Here is a 16,152-nt window from a genome sequence, read left to right as displayed (position 1 = left end):
CAATCACGTCTAAAAGCATCTACGGTGTGGTGTCCTTTATATGGTATGCCTCAAGGGCGTTTTTCAAACCTCAGGCAGCAAGTGTGTGCCTGGGAAAAAAAGTCACGGTGCTTTCATTGCCGAGGAATCCAAGCTAAAATACTCCTGTCGCCCTGGATTTCAGATTGAGATCTCCTGCCTGTGGTGCAGAACACCCAAGAGTTACTGCACCACCGCCTGCCTCACGTGTTTATCCTCCCTCTCTGGACCCAAACCCATCCATCTTTCACCAAAAAACACCCAATATTACAGCCCATCTAGGTCTGCTGGAGAGGAAATGATGGCTTCTACAAATATAAATGATAATCAGTGGCTTTGTGAGGCCAAGAGACACAAGCGCTTCAAGTTCACCGAGTACCAGCACAGTCCCAAGGATATGTAACTAAAGATGTCTAAAGAAAATGTTTATAGGTGAATCTTATTTTTCCATTGGCGATCCGAGTATTAAATCACACGTTGTCAAAGTTCCTCTGTGGGTTATGATTATGGCATACTTCTAAACCAGCTGCTGCCAGTGAGTGCTGAAATGAGAAATGAGGATCTGAGAGCGAGTGAGCGAGCTAGCAAATGAGCGAGTACGGAGAAGGAGTGTTTATTTGTCCACTCACCTGTGCCATCATCCACATTTTCCACCTCCATCACCTCTGTGTTGATTCTCCCTCTGAACAGGTAGCGAGGACCCTCTGTGGCCGTCTTGCTGTTTTTTAAACGCCTTGTATAGAAAGAAGAAATCACAAGAATTCGCCAATAATCATTTCATGTTGTTACCTACTGTGTAATAAGTATCACCCACAGTTCATTTAGGATTTTATAAGATACTAATTATAATCAACTGATGTTTGTCCATGTGAACGGAGTACATTAAGTGAGGAAAAGTGCATCCAGGTTAGACAAATGTTTTAAAGTCAGAGCAACACACTTTTTTTTTTCCTTCATTAGTCGATGAATGGATCTGCTTTAATGTGCTACCTGCGGGCACTGCACAGTAAACAGCACGTACAGTAAAACGCAGATCGAAGCAGGTGGCAGACTGGTTGGTGGTGGGTAAACAAAACCGGCCAGAAACACGTACAATGGATGCAGCAGCATTGTTAGCAGCTGCATCAGTAGCTCAGTGTGAGCAGCACGGATCTGGCAAGTGTTGTGCCTACAGAAGCACAACAATGGTCGGCAATCAGCAAGAGTTTCCTGACTCAACTTGCCCTGATCATAGTGAACGTCACATTATTTGTTATAGTTGCTTAGAAACTACCTGATAGATTCATCTAGGAGAAAAACAGTCCACAGGTGGTTAATATTCCCACGCAGACTAATCAAATTTCGTCATTTCCCCAAGTTAAAAAAAAATCTACCGAATCCTTTTTTCAACTCCCTCACAAAAAAACCTAAAATTATTCCTCCTCATATCTTTTTGCAGAGAACTATTTATAAGGTCCATGCTCTACATTTTCTGTAGTAAGAGTACGCTAGAGTTCAAAAGGGATATTCCAAATTAGCATTAACAATATTTGTATTTTGTGGCTTAAAAAATCCACACTGTAATGAGATCTCAAATTCATGTTCCGCTTTGTGGATTTCTGCCTGTAGAGGGATGAATAAAGAGAAGGGGTCACAACACCTGTTTTTCTTCTTGCAGTACACCAGGAGCTTGTCAAACAGGAAGAAAATCCTCTCTTGTATGTTTCCAGCAGAAATCTTCAGGAGGACGCCGTGCATGAGCATCTCCGTGCATGTATCTGTGATATTGGAGCCCTGCGAACGGACATGTGGGCAAAAGGTCAAGCAGGCAGCAAAAGAGCGAAACAGATACTTTGACATAGACTGACACAGCGGAATGCCGCAAAATAGGTATTCGCCTAGTAAATCCTTTTTAATGTGATTTCTTTTTTTCACGTGAAAGAGAAAGTTTCTACAAATTATTTCTATACCATTCAATGTTCACACATAGTGTCTGAACAGGAGGAGGGATTACAAAGCCCAGCCTTTCCTGTTCCCTCTCTCAGGGGTCTGGAAAAACACTCCCTGCTTCCTCAGAGCAGATTGCTGTGGGACTTTAAAATGCATGGCCGTTAATAGCTTCTAGAAAAACATCCCGTCCAGTCAAACTATGTGTTGCATTGTCGCGCCTGGTCACCATATTGGTCGGGGTTCCTGCTGCAAGTGATAAAGTGTGCTGTCTTTTCCCTCACCTTGCCTGCTCTGAGAATTTATGTACCACGTTTGATCAGCCCTTCAGAGCTAAAAATAACTCCCTTGCGCACAGAGCCGGAAAATGTGCTAAGCATTTCCTCCTGCTGGAGACATCAGCGGGCCAAAACCTATCCCGCTTTTTCCTTCTTTCTCTCCTCGCCCTTTTTATCCTCCTCCCTTCCCTTCTGCCAATCATCCCTCACTACAGTCCCCTTCTAGAATCCCCAGTCTATTCCTCTATCTCTTTCATTCCTTCCTCCTGCCTTTTTTTTTTTGTCTTCCACTCGTTCAAGGGCCTTTTAACTCCCCAGCTCATGACCAGATGTTAAACTAATTTGCAGCCAGTGAATGTGTGCACACCAGACGTGGAAAGGCCAACTTGCCTTGGTCACTTGAAGGGGCCAACAGCAACACTGATCGAGACTATAGAGCTGCATTTCCTAAATGAAATAGCACTTTTAAACAGATCCCCACTGCTCATTTACTTGTTTTGGTGCAGTCTTCTTTAGATTTTCTTTTTCTGTGAGCATTTTTCTATCACTTCACATTAATCTTGTTCCAAGCCAAAGCTCCACAGAGGGTGTATTCAACACTTTAAACCCTCAGTCATCTATTTTTATAGCCAGACAACAGCCAGACAGAAAAATAAATAAGAAGGACAAAGCAAAATGTGTCATTAATTAAGGAAAAAGTATGGTAGAAAAGTTTGTGTGGAACTCTGAAGTGGTGTTTGCCAATTGGCTGGATAGATGAGAGAATTTTAATTAAATTCTTTAAACTAAAGAAGCCAAATCAAGCAAACTCCACAACTCAAGTAGATTTTGAGAACTCTAATTAAACTTAAAAGAGAGAACAGAACGTGAAGTAAAACAGAACTGGAAACTACTAACCACTACTCTAAAATTAACATATTTCTATAGTAAACAGGGACAAAACACAGACACTTGAAACATGAACCACCTGGCAATCACTGCCCTGACATATGCAGGCAGTCGTCACCATTGTGACCACTGCGGGCCATCGCGCTGTCCCTCCCACGTGAGGTGAACCTGCCAGGATGCCCCGAGGGCAGCCAGCTGTGTAGCAGGTCAGCTCTAACAAGCAATCAGCCCGGGCGGAGGAGTAGGAACGGAAAAACAGCGGCTCTCACAATCACTCCTCATCCTTCCAACACCCACACAGAAATGCAAATGCAAACATCACTCAGCTCTTCTTTTTTTCCCCTTTTGCTCTCTACTTCTTTCCGCTCTTCCTCTTAGTTCCATCTCATTTAGCATGGCGTGCAGCAGTCAGAGAGACCTGCTCTGGAATGAGCTAATGTTTACAATTAATAAAAAGTGGTGAGGGGCAAACCGCAGAGTAGCTACAGCCAGGACCATGTTGAGTGCAAGATATGTCACCGCACCCAAAACTTTCTTTCTGATCACACTATTCTTAGATTTTTGCACTCTTTGAGTGTTGTGAAGCAGCGCTTATTTTGTGACGTAATATTGAGATTATCTGCTAATCAAAATGTGCAAAACAGACTGTTTTATATACTTAAAATATATAATAGTACACATTATATACTTATATCATTTAATATATAATCATCAGTCTAAATCCAATCCATTCTTAATATCCTGCTTACACTAAAACGACACATTCACAAAAACATGAACATCTCAGCCATAAGTTAAGGAAGTCTAACAGTCATCTTTTCTCTCTCATATCTGAGTTAAAAGTCTGTGTTTTATCCAGAAGTCTGATACTGCCTACACCTTAATCAGAAGCTGTTTCAACACTGGCCAATATCTCTTTGTCTGCATGTGTCCAGGAAACAAAGACCCTGGCTCTTTGCATGAAGCCAGGGTCAATTACATAAGCATCTCAGCTTCTTCCTTTACAATTACAACCACAGTTTTCTCTTTCCAACCACCACTAGGCTTACTGACCCTTTATTAAGGCATCCCAGGAGCCAGGAGGAAAAACTAATCTACAAGGCAACCCTCCAGACCAAGAAGTAAAGCCTACCTGCGGATGATTGGATCGGTGACCCTAAAGCGTGACGGCCTTAACTATAGGCTCATCCAGGCAGAAAGAATTTGACAATTGTGAATACAAGCCATTGTTTGCAGAGAGATTAGGAAAGCTTAAAAGGCTGACAAAAGTCATGCCACTCGGAATTCTTGTTGAAATCTTGGGGAAAGCTCAGCTGTGTTTGATTTTTTAAGAAGCAGGAAGTCAGTGCAGCCTTTTGAATTGAATTTACTGGGTGAGATTAAATCATTCAACACCATGTACACAGTTTAGTCGAGGCCCACCTCCCAGCCCTCGATATGGGACTGCCATTCCTCCAAAATCTCCAACTTCTCCATCTGTCTCTTGGCTTCGTTGATGTTGGAACACACAGCCTTCATCACTTGCAGAGACTCCTGCACCAGGGCGTAGTCGTTGTGCTTCTTAGGGGTTCTTTTCAGCAGCTCCTGCATATGCAAAGTCACATTAAAAAATTGTTATATGATAAAGACACAAATTCACATTAACAAATCTAAACTACTTTCAAATCAAATTTGTGGTAAATCTGACTAAGAATCATAATTAACACAACATTAAAAGCATGAAGAAAAAATATGTTCAATTTCCACTCCACATTTGCTTATCTTCCCATGTTTCCTGAGTTTAGTGGTTAAAACCTTCCTATTGCATGCCACAGTCTAGCAAAAGCGATGGCAATCTCTGCCTCTACAGTCTAAACACCGTCTCTCAGCATGTCAGCTACTATAGGGCAGATTTACACTGTTCTGGATATATCTGCAAGCAGTGAGCATCGGTGTCATTTCAGAGAAGGAGGCCCTGGCAGCTGGAAGACTTCAAATGGCAGAGCATCAAATTACCCCCTCATTATTATTACTACATCTCTGTGCCCGTGCTGGTGGCTGTTTAGAGAATGGCTGAGTGAATTAATAGATCATAACAAGACAAACGAGATGGGACCGCTCAGATCAATGACTTAAACAAGCCTTTGAACGTGTATTTAATTTCGCTCACGTTTCACGTTGGGAAATGGAAATTTCAAAACTAACAACTTGCAGGTATGAATGAGCCCAGTCAAAGTGTCTGAATGTGCAGCTGGGCAGGGGAGGTGATGAAAGGTCTTGTGTTATTCCTACTATGTGGTTGTGCTAGGGAACTAAACCAGAGACGTGTCAGAATATGAGACCAGTGTTTCATTAGCGAGGGAGAGGTCGATGTGAATAGAACCAGGCAGCCCTAACTAATGACTAGGTGGTGGTGGATGAAATGAGGAGCGGAAGGTGCCTTGCAGAGGTGGTGCAAGGCTGTGGTATCTCCATAATACATGGTTATCATGCAAAAGATCATACTCACTCTGAGCAGCAATGGGTACTTGCAGATCCTCTGAATAGGAGCCACCAGGTAACCCTCCAGTGGGACGTCTGTGTTTTTTCTGCCTCCGAGCAACATGCAGTTCTACAGGAGAGGAGAGAGGGTTTAAAAAAAAAAAAAAAGCTTTGATGCTCATTGTAAAGAAAACCAAACTGTTGAGGATGGTGTAACAAAAAGGTCCTCATGTTAGCTCGCTTTTTATGATATCATATCTACTGTTGGGAGCAAAGATGTAAAACCTAAGCCACAGAAAACAGACTTTATTTTTCTGAACACTTAGGCATGAAGAGGCACTAACATGTGTGGTGGTTGCCATTTCTATACATTTTAACCATCATCAGTGTTTTAATCAACCTTTTAAATGTTACCATTATTAGTTTAGCATTGCTAACACTCACAAAGTACAGGGAATGTCATTGGTTTTGCAGCTATTTGATCATAAACCAAACTACTGCACAAATTGAAAGATTGACCTTTTAGTGACAATAGTGGAAAAGTTAGGGAAGCACCAAAGTCCATATGATTCATTCTCTGGCAACTATGAATGTCTGTACAATATTTCATGGTAATCCAGTCAGAAGTTGTGGGACTCTTTCAGTCTAGACCGAAGTGGTAAACCAACTGACAGACGAACATCTCCATGGGAACATGAAGAGACAATCTTTTCCTTTAGTCGATCAAAGTGACCCTTAACTTCATGTGAAAGGTTACAGGTTCTGAGGTCAACTGCTAATTCTCACCTCACCTGAAATTTCATTGAGGTGCTGGATTACAGTGTAAACAATAAACCAGGCTTTATAGCAGCCAATGGGCCAAAGGTTTAGTGGATGTTAGCGGACCCTGGTCATTGCAAGCCTGCAGAGGTGACCTGAGTTATATTAGCCTATAGCTAAGTGTAGGTTGGAGGGTAACACTAGAACCATATCCCTGATGGAAGGTTATGTCACCGAAAGGTCAAGGCTTTAAAGACTCCATTAAATCAAAATCAATTAATATATTTACCTCCTCTGGCTTCTTAGATTAAAGGCACTTGTGAGCAGTAAATCAGACACAGAACACTCTGAGTGTGTGTATAGTGTGTGCATGTGTGTTTAATTTCCCACTCCATCAAGTACAGCCTTAATAGAAGGTTGTACGCGTTCCCCAAGAACAGGCCAATCAATACACCAAAGTCTGCTTTCATACTCTGGTTCTTCAGGGAGTGCAACTCTGCTGTAGATCTCGATTTCAAAGTTCTCTTTTTTTATGGAAGTCTTAAAACACAAACGGTGACGCTGTGTAGTGACACAAGCGGCCCCGAGGCAAAGGAGTAAGGACTAACTAGCATTACAAACTGTCAGAGCCTATAAGTAATTGAAAAATATGAACAGGGGGTATAAAAGATGGTAAACAGCATCAAGTGAATAGCAGCAAGAGGCAATGGAAAATAAAATAAAAAGTTTTTTAACCTCACACACGCAAAGCTTAGCCAGCCAGCAGTGGGGATGTAGTCATCTTTTGTTCTAGCAACATGATTCTCCCCTGTGGAAGTGATTCTCCCCTCTCAGTGTTGGGACAGGAAGAGGGAGTCCACCCACACATGAGGTAGAGTCACATCAGCTGTCAGACACGCTGGAACATTAAGTATACACAACCATGTGTGGGTGACTGTGTGTTTACAGGCCTAAGCGACTGAAGCAGCGCATTTTCACATGTGAGCAGTTCTCAGGGTCAGTTTTGATCACTCACGACATGACTTGGATACAGAATAGTTACTCACACATGTGCATGAGTTCTGATCTTCTGAGACTTTAATTAGTCTCATGTATGTTACAAATTGGACATTATTGGCACGTTTACGGATCCTTCTCACCAGTAAACATGTCCGGACACTCCTTATCTTATTGAGCTCCAGCAGCAACCTATGGGCCTTCTCATGATTCCCGCAGAATTCATCATAAATCTGGAAACGACTCCTCTGCAAGACAGAGAGAAGGACAAGGTGAGAAGTATGCATGAGGAGTAAAAAGGACAAATTACGGGCGAGAAGAAAGAAAAAATAGGGAGACAAAGTCAAAGAACAAAATGGGAAATGGGAAAAAGAGAGAAGGGCGTCAAGTTATAAATAAAGCCAGATAGGACAATAGAGAATACAGAAATACTGAGAAGAATGAGAGAAAATAAAGCAAAAACAGACCACAGAGTAGATATGAATTTAGTATTCTTCTCCACACTCCACAATCATCAAATAAATAATATATTTATAGTGTATGGGGGGCTCAAATCATATCCTGTCATCTGCTTTGCAGCTATATGACCGTCAACTTTCCACCACAGCAGTTCTCAACATTCATACTCAATTGTCTCTGAGAGGCAGCAGTGGGACCAGACCACAAAACCTTTAAATCACTCCGTACAAAGCAGCAGAAATAGTACACGGCCTTCAGCAATGCAGCTCTGCCTCAGAAGACAAAGCTGGTGATGTGAAGAGACATAACTGTCAACAACAGCAAGAGGCGATGCTTGCAAAAAATATCTATGTATGCTCCTCTTGGTACCTCCACCAAGGAGGTTATGTTTTCAGCTATGTCGGTTTGATTGTTTGTCTTTCAGCAAGATTTCAGAAAAACTACTGATCGGATTTTAATTAAACTTGGTGTAAGGATGCAGCACCGACCAAGGAAGAACCCATCAGGGGGCAGGTACACATTTTTCACTTTCGTTAACATTGTGAGCTAGGGCATTCGTGCTACATTCATGTGGTGTACGCATAATCTGATAATGAGTTCCCAACTGTGAAAATTCACGCTGCATCACTGTTGTGAGATAGGGCATGCTTTGGCGGAGGGCTGTACACTCCGAGTGCCCTTGAATCATGTTTTCTAAATATGCTGACATAGTCATGTATTCCTGGGCACCAGTGACGTGCAGTCAGGGGAGGCATGAGAGGAAAAAGAAACAAAATAATAAAATAACACAAGTATTAATATTTGTCCTCTCGACTATGATTTTGGTGTGGTTCTTAATGTATTCTGACCGTTTTTATAGTAAAAATCGCAGAAAATTCTGTATTTCCTGCTTAAATAAACGGAGTCTCTTCGGAGACGAGAGGTGAGGCACGGACAGCCGAGCCTCCCTCCAGATTGCGCAATCACTCACAAACTGGATTGAGCGCGTGCAAATGGAGCGTGCTTGTTCCCATTTCTGTGTATGTTTCCAATATGATGGTTGAGGACACTTTTATGTAATGCAAGTATACGTCTTCTTTTCCATGATCTTCAGTAATGTATTTTACGTATGTGTGTAATATTTACATCTTATTGATGTGACATAAATCCACAGGGAAAATGCTGCCTTGAGGCAGGCAGTACCTCTGCCTCAAGGAGGGCGGCGATAGTGAGCAGCCTGATAGCCAGGTTACGGTGAACTCTAACCCGTGTGCAAAAAGTAAACACAGTGTGTGCTGTGCGACGCTGTAGAGCTTAGCGACAAGCTGTCATTTCTCGCCCTGAAAATGGAGGATTTGATTTCTAAACTAAGACATTTTTCAAAGCTGGACTTTCAGTCAAAGCAAGAAGTCATTTACAAGTAAAGGTAAGATATACTGCAATATACAGTCATTTACAGTAAAGGTAAGATATACTGCAATATACAGTCATTTACAGTAAAGGTAAGATATACTGCAATATACAGTCATTTAACGTAAAGGTAAGATATACTGCAATATACAGTGGCACTGGTGTTTCAAAATGGTTTTCAGCATCCTATTCGCTCCTATTCTCTCATCCTATCCTATTGGCATCCTACTGTATGTTTGTAAATCTGACTTGTGAGTCAGTGCCTCCCCAACCCCAACCCTCACTGCACGTCACTGCTGGGCACCCACCACAGAGATGGCCTTTTCAAATTTGCAGACTGATTTTACTGTAACACCCTGCAGCACGTCCTATTGGATTTTGAAATTGCTCTTAAACTCAAGAAAAAACAAAACTATGTTTTTCTCCCTGGGCGGGCAGAGGTTCCAACCGTCTCCATCAATACTCTTGATGGCGTCTCTATTCAGACTATGGGATAATTAGAAATACTTTGAATTTGGCTGCTCAAAAGTCTAAATTTTAAACACCATATTGACCATCTCGCAAAGAAATTAAAGTTTACAATGGGCTTTCAGGCCAAAGTCTGGTTTTTCCATGGCATTAAGAAAAAGCTGTAGTTGCTGGCCTTTTTTACTGACTCAAATCAACTTTGGTGATACTATTTATAGGTTTGCCTCACTGTCCAACCTGACCCCTTGTATCACTAAGCCCTGAGGTATGTCACTTATTCCAGTTTAGGACCCATCATTATTTTCAGCAAATGTCCTAGTTATTTAAAAGTTCAACAGTAAATCTTTGAATTGGTTAAATTAATTGCTTCAGTTCAAAGTGCCTCTTATCAGCACAGAGGCTGGAAAAACAAGACTGTTTTACTACAGTTCTTGGTCCTGGCACAATCTGCAGACTAAGCTCAAATTGACCCATATCTCTTTAAATGATTTAAACTCAGAATAAAGGAAGTAGTCACTGCTAGTTGCAGTTGCTTCAAATAACTAACAATTTACTAAATTGCTGCCTTGTTAACGCACTGTTTTATGTAATGTATTTTGTCATACCCATTGTTGCTGTTGTGGTCTGTTTGTGGTTGTGCTGCTGCTATGTGACCCTGTATTGGCGAGGTCTCAGTTGCAAAAGAGGTTATAATGTCAATGTGACCTAGTTAAATAAAGGTTATAAAGAGGTCAGTTAATGAACCTCCAAAAAGACTGGGGACCGGATTTACTGTAGTCCAAAAGGGAGGAGGGGAGTCTTCAGTCAGAGTAAACACATTTGCAGGCCTGAATCACAGAGGGATTGTGATTTGAGCAGTCCACTGTCCAGCTGGCTTACTTACCTTTTTTTGTTTCTTTAGTGAAGTTAGATTGTGTAATTACTTCTTGGAACTTTTAGGGCAATAACAAATCACTAAAAGAGAAGGATATTTCAGAAAAGAAAACAACAGACTGCAGGAAAACATAAAGAAAGAGAGAAAAATACAATTTGACCAAGTCTCGTGTCAATGGACTCACATGGTCACTCATGACTGAATTATGGTCATGAGTTTTCATTTTCACATAACGAAAATTAATTCTATTTTTTGCAATGAGGTCATGTCTCTCTCACCCCCTTTCACCTGTACCAGCAGCAGAAGTCCCCTGCAGCTTAACAGAAGGATGGGAAGATTTATTAGACTTTGAAACCTATTATATTCTAGTGTGCTCAAGGCTCTGCATCAAATAAATGTGATCTATAGCAGGGCTGAGCAGTATATCAGAGACCTATCAAGCGTATCACACGAGCATTCTCTCATCATCGGTAATCCAGAGAGATGAACTGACAACATGTGGTGTATCTTATCATTTTCAGCCGCGGTCATATAGGCATAACTGCATTTGAGCTCCAATAGCTCTGTAGAGTGAAGAGAAATTCTTTAGATGAACAAAGGATTATTGAAAACAGAGCTTGCACTGATGCGACGAAACAAGAGCTGGGACAAGATGGTGACATGGTAATCAAAGGTGCCGAGTTGACTGTTTACTTTCAAGAGAGAAACCTTTAAGTAATGGCATGTGTTACTTACAAAGTGCAGGAAGCAGCGCCCGATTTCATGGTGAGCATGAGGGTCAGGCTGGAGCAGCTCTTCCACCATGGACAAGAAGTCTTTGTGAACGGCCAGAATCTCCTCGATGTTGGAGAATAAAACCTGAGAGGGACAAAGGAAATAAAATGTGTTTTTCGCTTGATCGCCGGGGTTTTTTTTCCTCCCGTGGTGCCCAAATCAATACTTTGGCATAACGCTTTTTTGTGGCCATGTGGCACCAGACGAGGGAATGTCTGAGGCCACACAAAAAAAAGAGTGCGGTCTCTTTGAAACGGGCATCTTGGCTTTAGACGCCTTTGATATTTGAATTTCAAACATTATTAGATATATTTCTATGGAAACTTTGCCTTTATGTGGTGCTGACTTCTGCCCCCTTTTATGTCCTTTATGTGGTGATGTTTAAGGACATAACAATGCTGACTCTGGATGGAGGGAAAAAGCTGGTGAAATAAAACCGTGACAACCAGAGAAGTCTTTCATGGGCGTTGTGACGAAAAAAAAAAAAAAAAGCTTGACTGGCAAGAGAGCAGCAAAAAAAAATCTGGTAACATATCATCCATGAATTTCTGCTCCAACGCTGCTTGGTGACATCACAAGCCAGCCTCCCAATGACCCATGTTATCCAAACCCCTCTCTGTACAGTGTGTTCCCAAACACAACATACCACGGATAGACATATTCCAAAACACGGGACATGCAGTAAATATCCACTGAATGTGTATTTACCTTCAAGAGTAAGCAAGCTGGCTAAAACAGTCACACTCCCGCGGTGAGAGAGCATCCTTTATTATCCTCCAGCCGGAATCACTTATAAATAGATTATATTTACAGCTGCTTCTTGGATCGCCCACTACTTCTTTCTCCATTCAGAACTTGGCTATTTTAGCTTGAAAGAGCACCCCAAACAAGGGACCCACTTTATTTAGTTTCCAATGTAATTTCCGGTCTTTCATTGGATCAAGTTACTGTAGGAAAACAAGGTCTGTATGGGGTGTAGAAGTCAACTGCCTTTAACATTTTTCCAAATGTTAATTATGCTGTCCCATACCTCACAGATTGACCCTCACCTTAACAGTCTCCTCTGTGATGTTCTTGTCGATTTTGGTGGCTGCATACTGGTTGAGACGATGTAGAAACACCTGAAGCAGAGCAGAAGAGGAAAGCAACAGTTAAAAACTTTTGAACCGGCCCTTGGGATTTGAATTACGTTTTGGCTTCTGATGGCTCGCGGCTTTAATAGACGACTCGATGTGATGTTTTATGTGCAGCTGCAACACTTGGCTGCCAGAGCAAATTGGTCACCATCACAAAGGAAAGCAGATACACACAAAACACAATCTTTTCTCTGGATGCAAAAAAAAAAAAAGAAAAGAAAAACATAATTGCAGCGCATGGTATTTCAAAGGCAATGTTAAGTGGCTGGGGATAGGAGTTGGAGAGGCCAACAGTGTGTGAATTGAGATGGATGGGCAGTGCTCTCATTTTCTTCAGTCCCTGAAGATGCTGGTTCCCAGGCTGTTACAAGCCCTCAACATGCTTAATGCTTCAGGGCACTTTCAGAGAATGGTAAATTAAGAAGGTGTGCTTCGAATGTATTCTGAAACTGTGACTGAGGAGTAATTAGTCATTTTTCGTGAACTCCGCCTAAGGGAGAGCTTGTAAAGAAGAAGACATCCATCAACAGCTGCCAGAAATGAATCTTTATGCTTATATGCGTACAATACTTGGAATACAGTCTGGCAGACAGGAATCTATCTTCAGTAGAAAGCTCTGGGGAAAACGAAATCAACGGCATCACGCTTCAATTTTGATTGATGCTTCGGGGAAGCTATGATGAAATCCAACGCAAGGCTTAAAAAGCAAAACTTTCATGAAGTATAAAGTCCAAGAGGAATTGCATTCGATCACTCACGATTTTAGCTTTATCAAACCTGATGTCAAGCTACAACGTCTGTGGTGTTCATATTGTCACATTTAAATGAGAGCCATGTAAGCAGCAGGAAAAATATCCTTGGCACGACATCACAAAAACGCTGCCGTTTGATTTTGGCTTTGTGTTTATTTCCCATGACACCCAACTAGTTTTATTTATCCTCCAAATGACATTAAAGGCTGTAACTCAAGCTTAATAAAAGCAGCGATGAGATCCCCAAGTAGAATAAAGTGTGTACTTGGATTGTGCTATGCCAAACCTGTCTACTGAAACACTCTGGAAAAAACTCACACTGAAGGTAAAATAACCACATGAAAGAAAAGTGAGGCAAATAAATTACACTTGTCCATCTTAACGCTGTTTAGAAAACAAGAGCGCACAGATAATGCGGCAATGGCTGTCATGTTCTGACATAATCAATGGTCTGTCACTATGATCCCACCAATCCTCCCACAAAAGCATTGCAACACGATGACAGACAACATAATAGGCACGGAGACAGTGCTACTGTACGACACATTCTGACACTTCTGCAGCACAAAGCTTTATTTTCATGGTACAGCATGACACGAACCATGAACGGCAGCTCCTTAAACACATGACATGATCAAGCTCTACACTGAAAGACAGTGTGATGAATACAGTCACAGTCGGGTGCAGTGAGAAGTTACATCTGTCTTTGCAGTTAACCCTAACCGCGGGCGTCACTTTACCGCCCCAACGAGGCCCATAATGCCATCTGTTGTCCAGTGTGAACCGCACAGTAGGGGGCCTGACCTGAGCAAGCTAACATAATATAACCACAAAGCATGTAAACAGCTTACTTTAATGAGCAGACAAGCCAAGAATTATTCCTTGACACCGAGATCTAAGTAAGTGGTGGGGACTTCAGTACGCTTATTGAAAAGAGTTTCACTTGATTAATTGTGAACAGATGGAAAGGTGGTTGGGGCTAAATCTGTGGGGAAAAAACTCCATGTCTAGCTCATTGCAAAGCCAAAGTTCTGTTAAGAAAAAAAAAAAAGAATCGACATGAAGAAATTACTGAAATCATCTTAATCACAATGTACTGACATCAAGAAACACAAAAAGGATCTGTATAAGTGAATGCTTGTGGATGGAAAAAGGGGGGGCTTAAATAATCAGCCTCTTTGTTGTAGGCCAGCTCCACACTGATTACCATTCTGTAGCTGCCTTGCCTCGCAACTCTGCCACTCACAAGGATTAGCATCTGATTAGCAAGTCTAATATGTACAAACACGGAGGAGACTTGGACAGGCTTACAGTACGGGACCTTAGCTGAGCAAAAGTAGTGCTAATTTGCATCAAAAACCAGCTTCCTATCATTGATGCGTGACATCAAACATGGTCTCATTAGGGAGTCTATCACTTCAGTTTTAATAATGAAGAATCTATTCAACAGCATATAATCACTTTAGCTGCAAAGCACTAATTAATCAGTATATATACAGCTATGGGGGGCTCTGCAGCAAAAAAAGGAGCCACACTGCAGATGCTTATCAGAAGTAAACAACGTAAGAAAAAAAGACACGGCATAATGGAGTGCAAGAACTCTAAATCTGATTGGATGGAGATAATAAATTGTGTTATCACCCAGCAGATAAGTTTGTTTTTGTCACGCAGAAGTGGTGGTGTAAAATTGAAAACATCTTTCATGTAGTTTTCAAGATGAGCAGACCGCACAGAAAACAGACTCTGCCACAAGAAAAGTCTGAACGTTTCGTTCCTAGAGCTGTGGACACTTCAGACTGGATTTGTGGAAACGAACATGTCTCTTCCGAGGAGACGGCCAAGACTGCCTTGTTGATGTCGTTAAGAAACTGATCCTGGAAGAGCTCCACAGAATGGGAAGCTGACTGACTGTCTGGGATTTATGGACACAGTAACAGTGTCCAGGGTGACTGGTGTGAATATGAGCCTATTTCCAGGTTTGTACAGTACCTGACAGTACTGCAGTACATAAATGCATGGCTCATTTGCAAAGGCTTAAATGTATTGTATCTAGTTTTGTATGAATTGTCTAAATCCAGCACTCTGTGTCAGTGGAGAATATCCAGAATATGTCTCTTTCCGAGTATCTTAGAAATACGCCAGTGATTAAAGAAACACCATTTAAATGTTAAATAATATATATAAGCTCAGTCATGCAGAGAAAACTATTACTTTTTCTGTCCATCTCTAGTCACAGAGAGCGTGACATGGATCACGAACAGCTCCTTTTGAGCTTTAAAATGCAATGAAAACGGGTTCACCTGGTAGAGCAAGATTTTGTGCAATTGTGGACATTGTCAGAATAGTGCTGGTTCTAATGTCATTAACGGGACTTTTTACGTTTACGCATAAATACACAGCTACTCTTCCACTTTATTAATGAACAAGAACGAAAGCGCTTAGAAGCGATCGATGCGCCATTGCAGCCAGGTAGCCATCTGGTAAAGGGATTTTTTTCAGGCTTCTGATTGGCTAACATGGCTTTAGCTTTAGGGTTGGGGTTATGGTTATATCCCGGCCTGTTGGTTTGGCATTCTCTTGACAGCTATTCAATGTGTTTTGCATTTTTATTTTGGAATGTTTTTAAACAGTACTTGTATGGATGTTTATTTTTTTACTTAGAAAAATCATGAGGTAAAGTGATGAGCTCAGAAGACAAAGAGGAAAAGTTGGACAACAGCAGTCATTTTCATAGTGTTCTTTCCATTGGCTATTCAAGGAAAGTTAGACTCATCTCAGAGATGGCATCCACACACACTCACGTCACTCATTTCAAAAGTCTGAGTAGTAGACTATTTTTTCAACAAGGAAATTAAGCATGGCTCTTCATTTTCTTTTCTACTTGTTGGACATACAGTAGGTGCATTTTTCTATCCTTAATCATGTATCAACAGCATTCAACAAGAAAAAAACCTGTCAGAATGTAATTTTGTTCC

General features: G+C 41.4%; 1 protein-coding gene across 1 annotated transcript in view; it reads right to left on the bottom strand.

Annotated features, from left to right (window-relative positions):
* prex2 (phosphatidylinositol-3,4,5-trisphosphate-dependent Rac exchange factor 2) overlaps positions 1-16,152 on the bottom strand; it is a 95,484-nt gene that overhangs the window by 64,497 nt on the left and 14,835 nt on the right. Inside the window, exons 2-8 of the mRNA XM_083936322.1 lie at positions 12,339-12,410; positions 11,251-11,373; positions 7,469-7,573; positions 5,599-5,700; positions 4,533-4,694; positions 1,658-1,791; positions 648-751 (exon numbers count right to left, since the gene is read on the bottom strand). Of these exons, the coding sequence (XP_083792448.1) occupies positions 648-751; positions 1,658-1,791; positions 4,533-4,694; positions 5,599-5,700; positions 7,469-7,573; positions 11,251-11,373; positions 12,339-12,410 (802 nt within the window). The remainder of the gene's footprint in view (positions 1-647; positions 752-1,657; positions 1,792-4,532; positions 4,695-5,598; positions 5,701-7,468; positions 7,574-11,250; positions 11,374-12,338; positions 12,411-16,152) is intronic.

The sequence above is a fragment of the Echiichthys vipera genome (assembly GCF_963691815.1).
Source record: "Echiichthys vipera genome assembly, chromosome: 21".
Taxonomy (NCBI): Eukaryota; Metazoa; Chordata; class Actinopteri; order Perciformes; family Trachinidae; genus Echiichthys; species Echiichthys vipera.
This window is presented reverse-complemented; position numbering and strand designations above follow the sequence as displayed.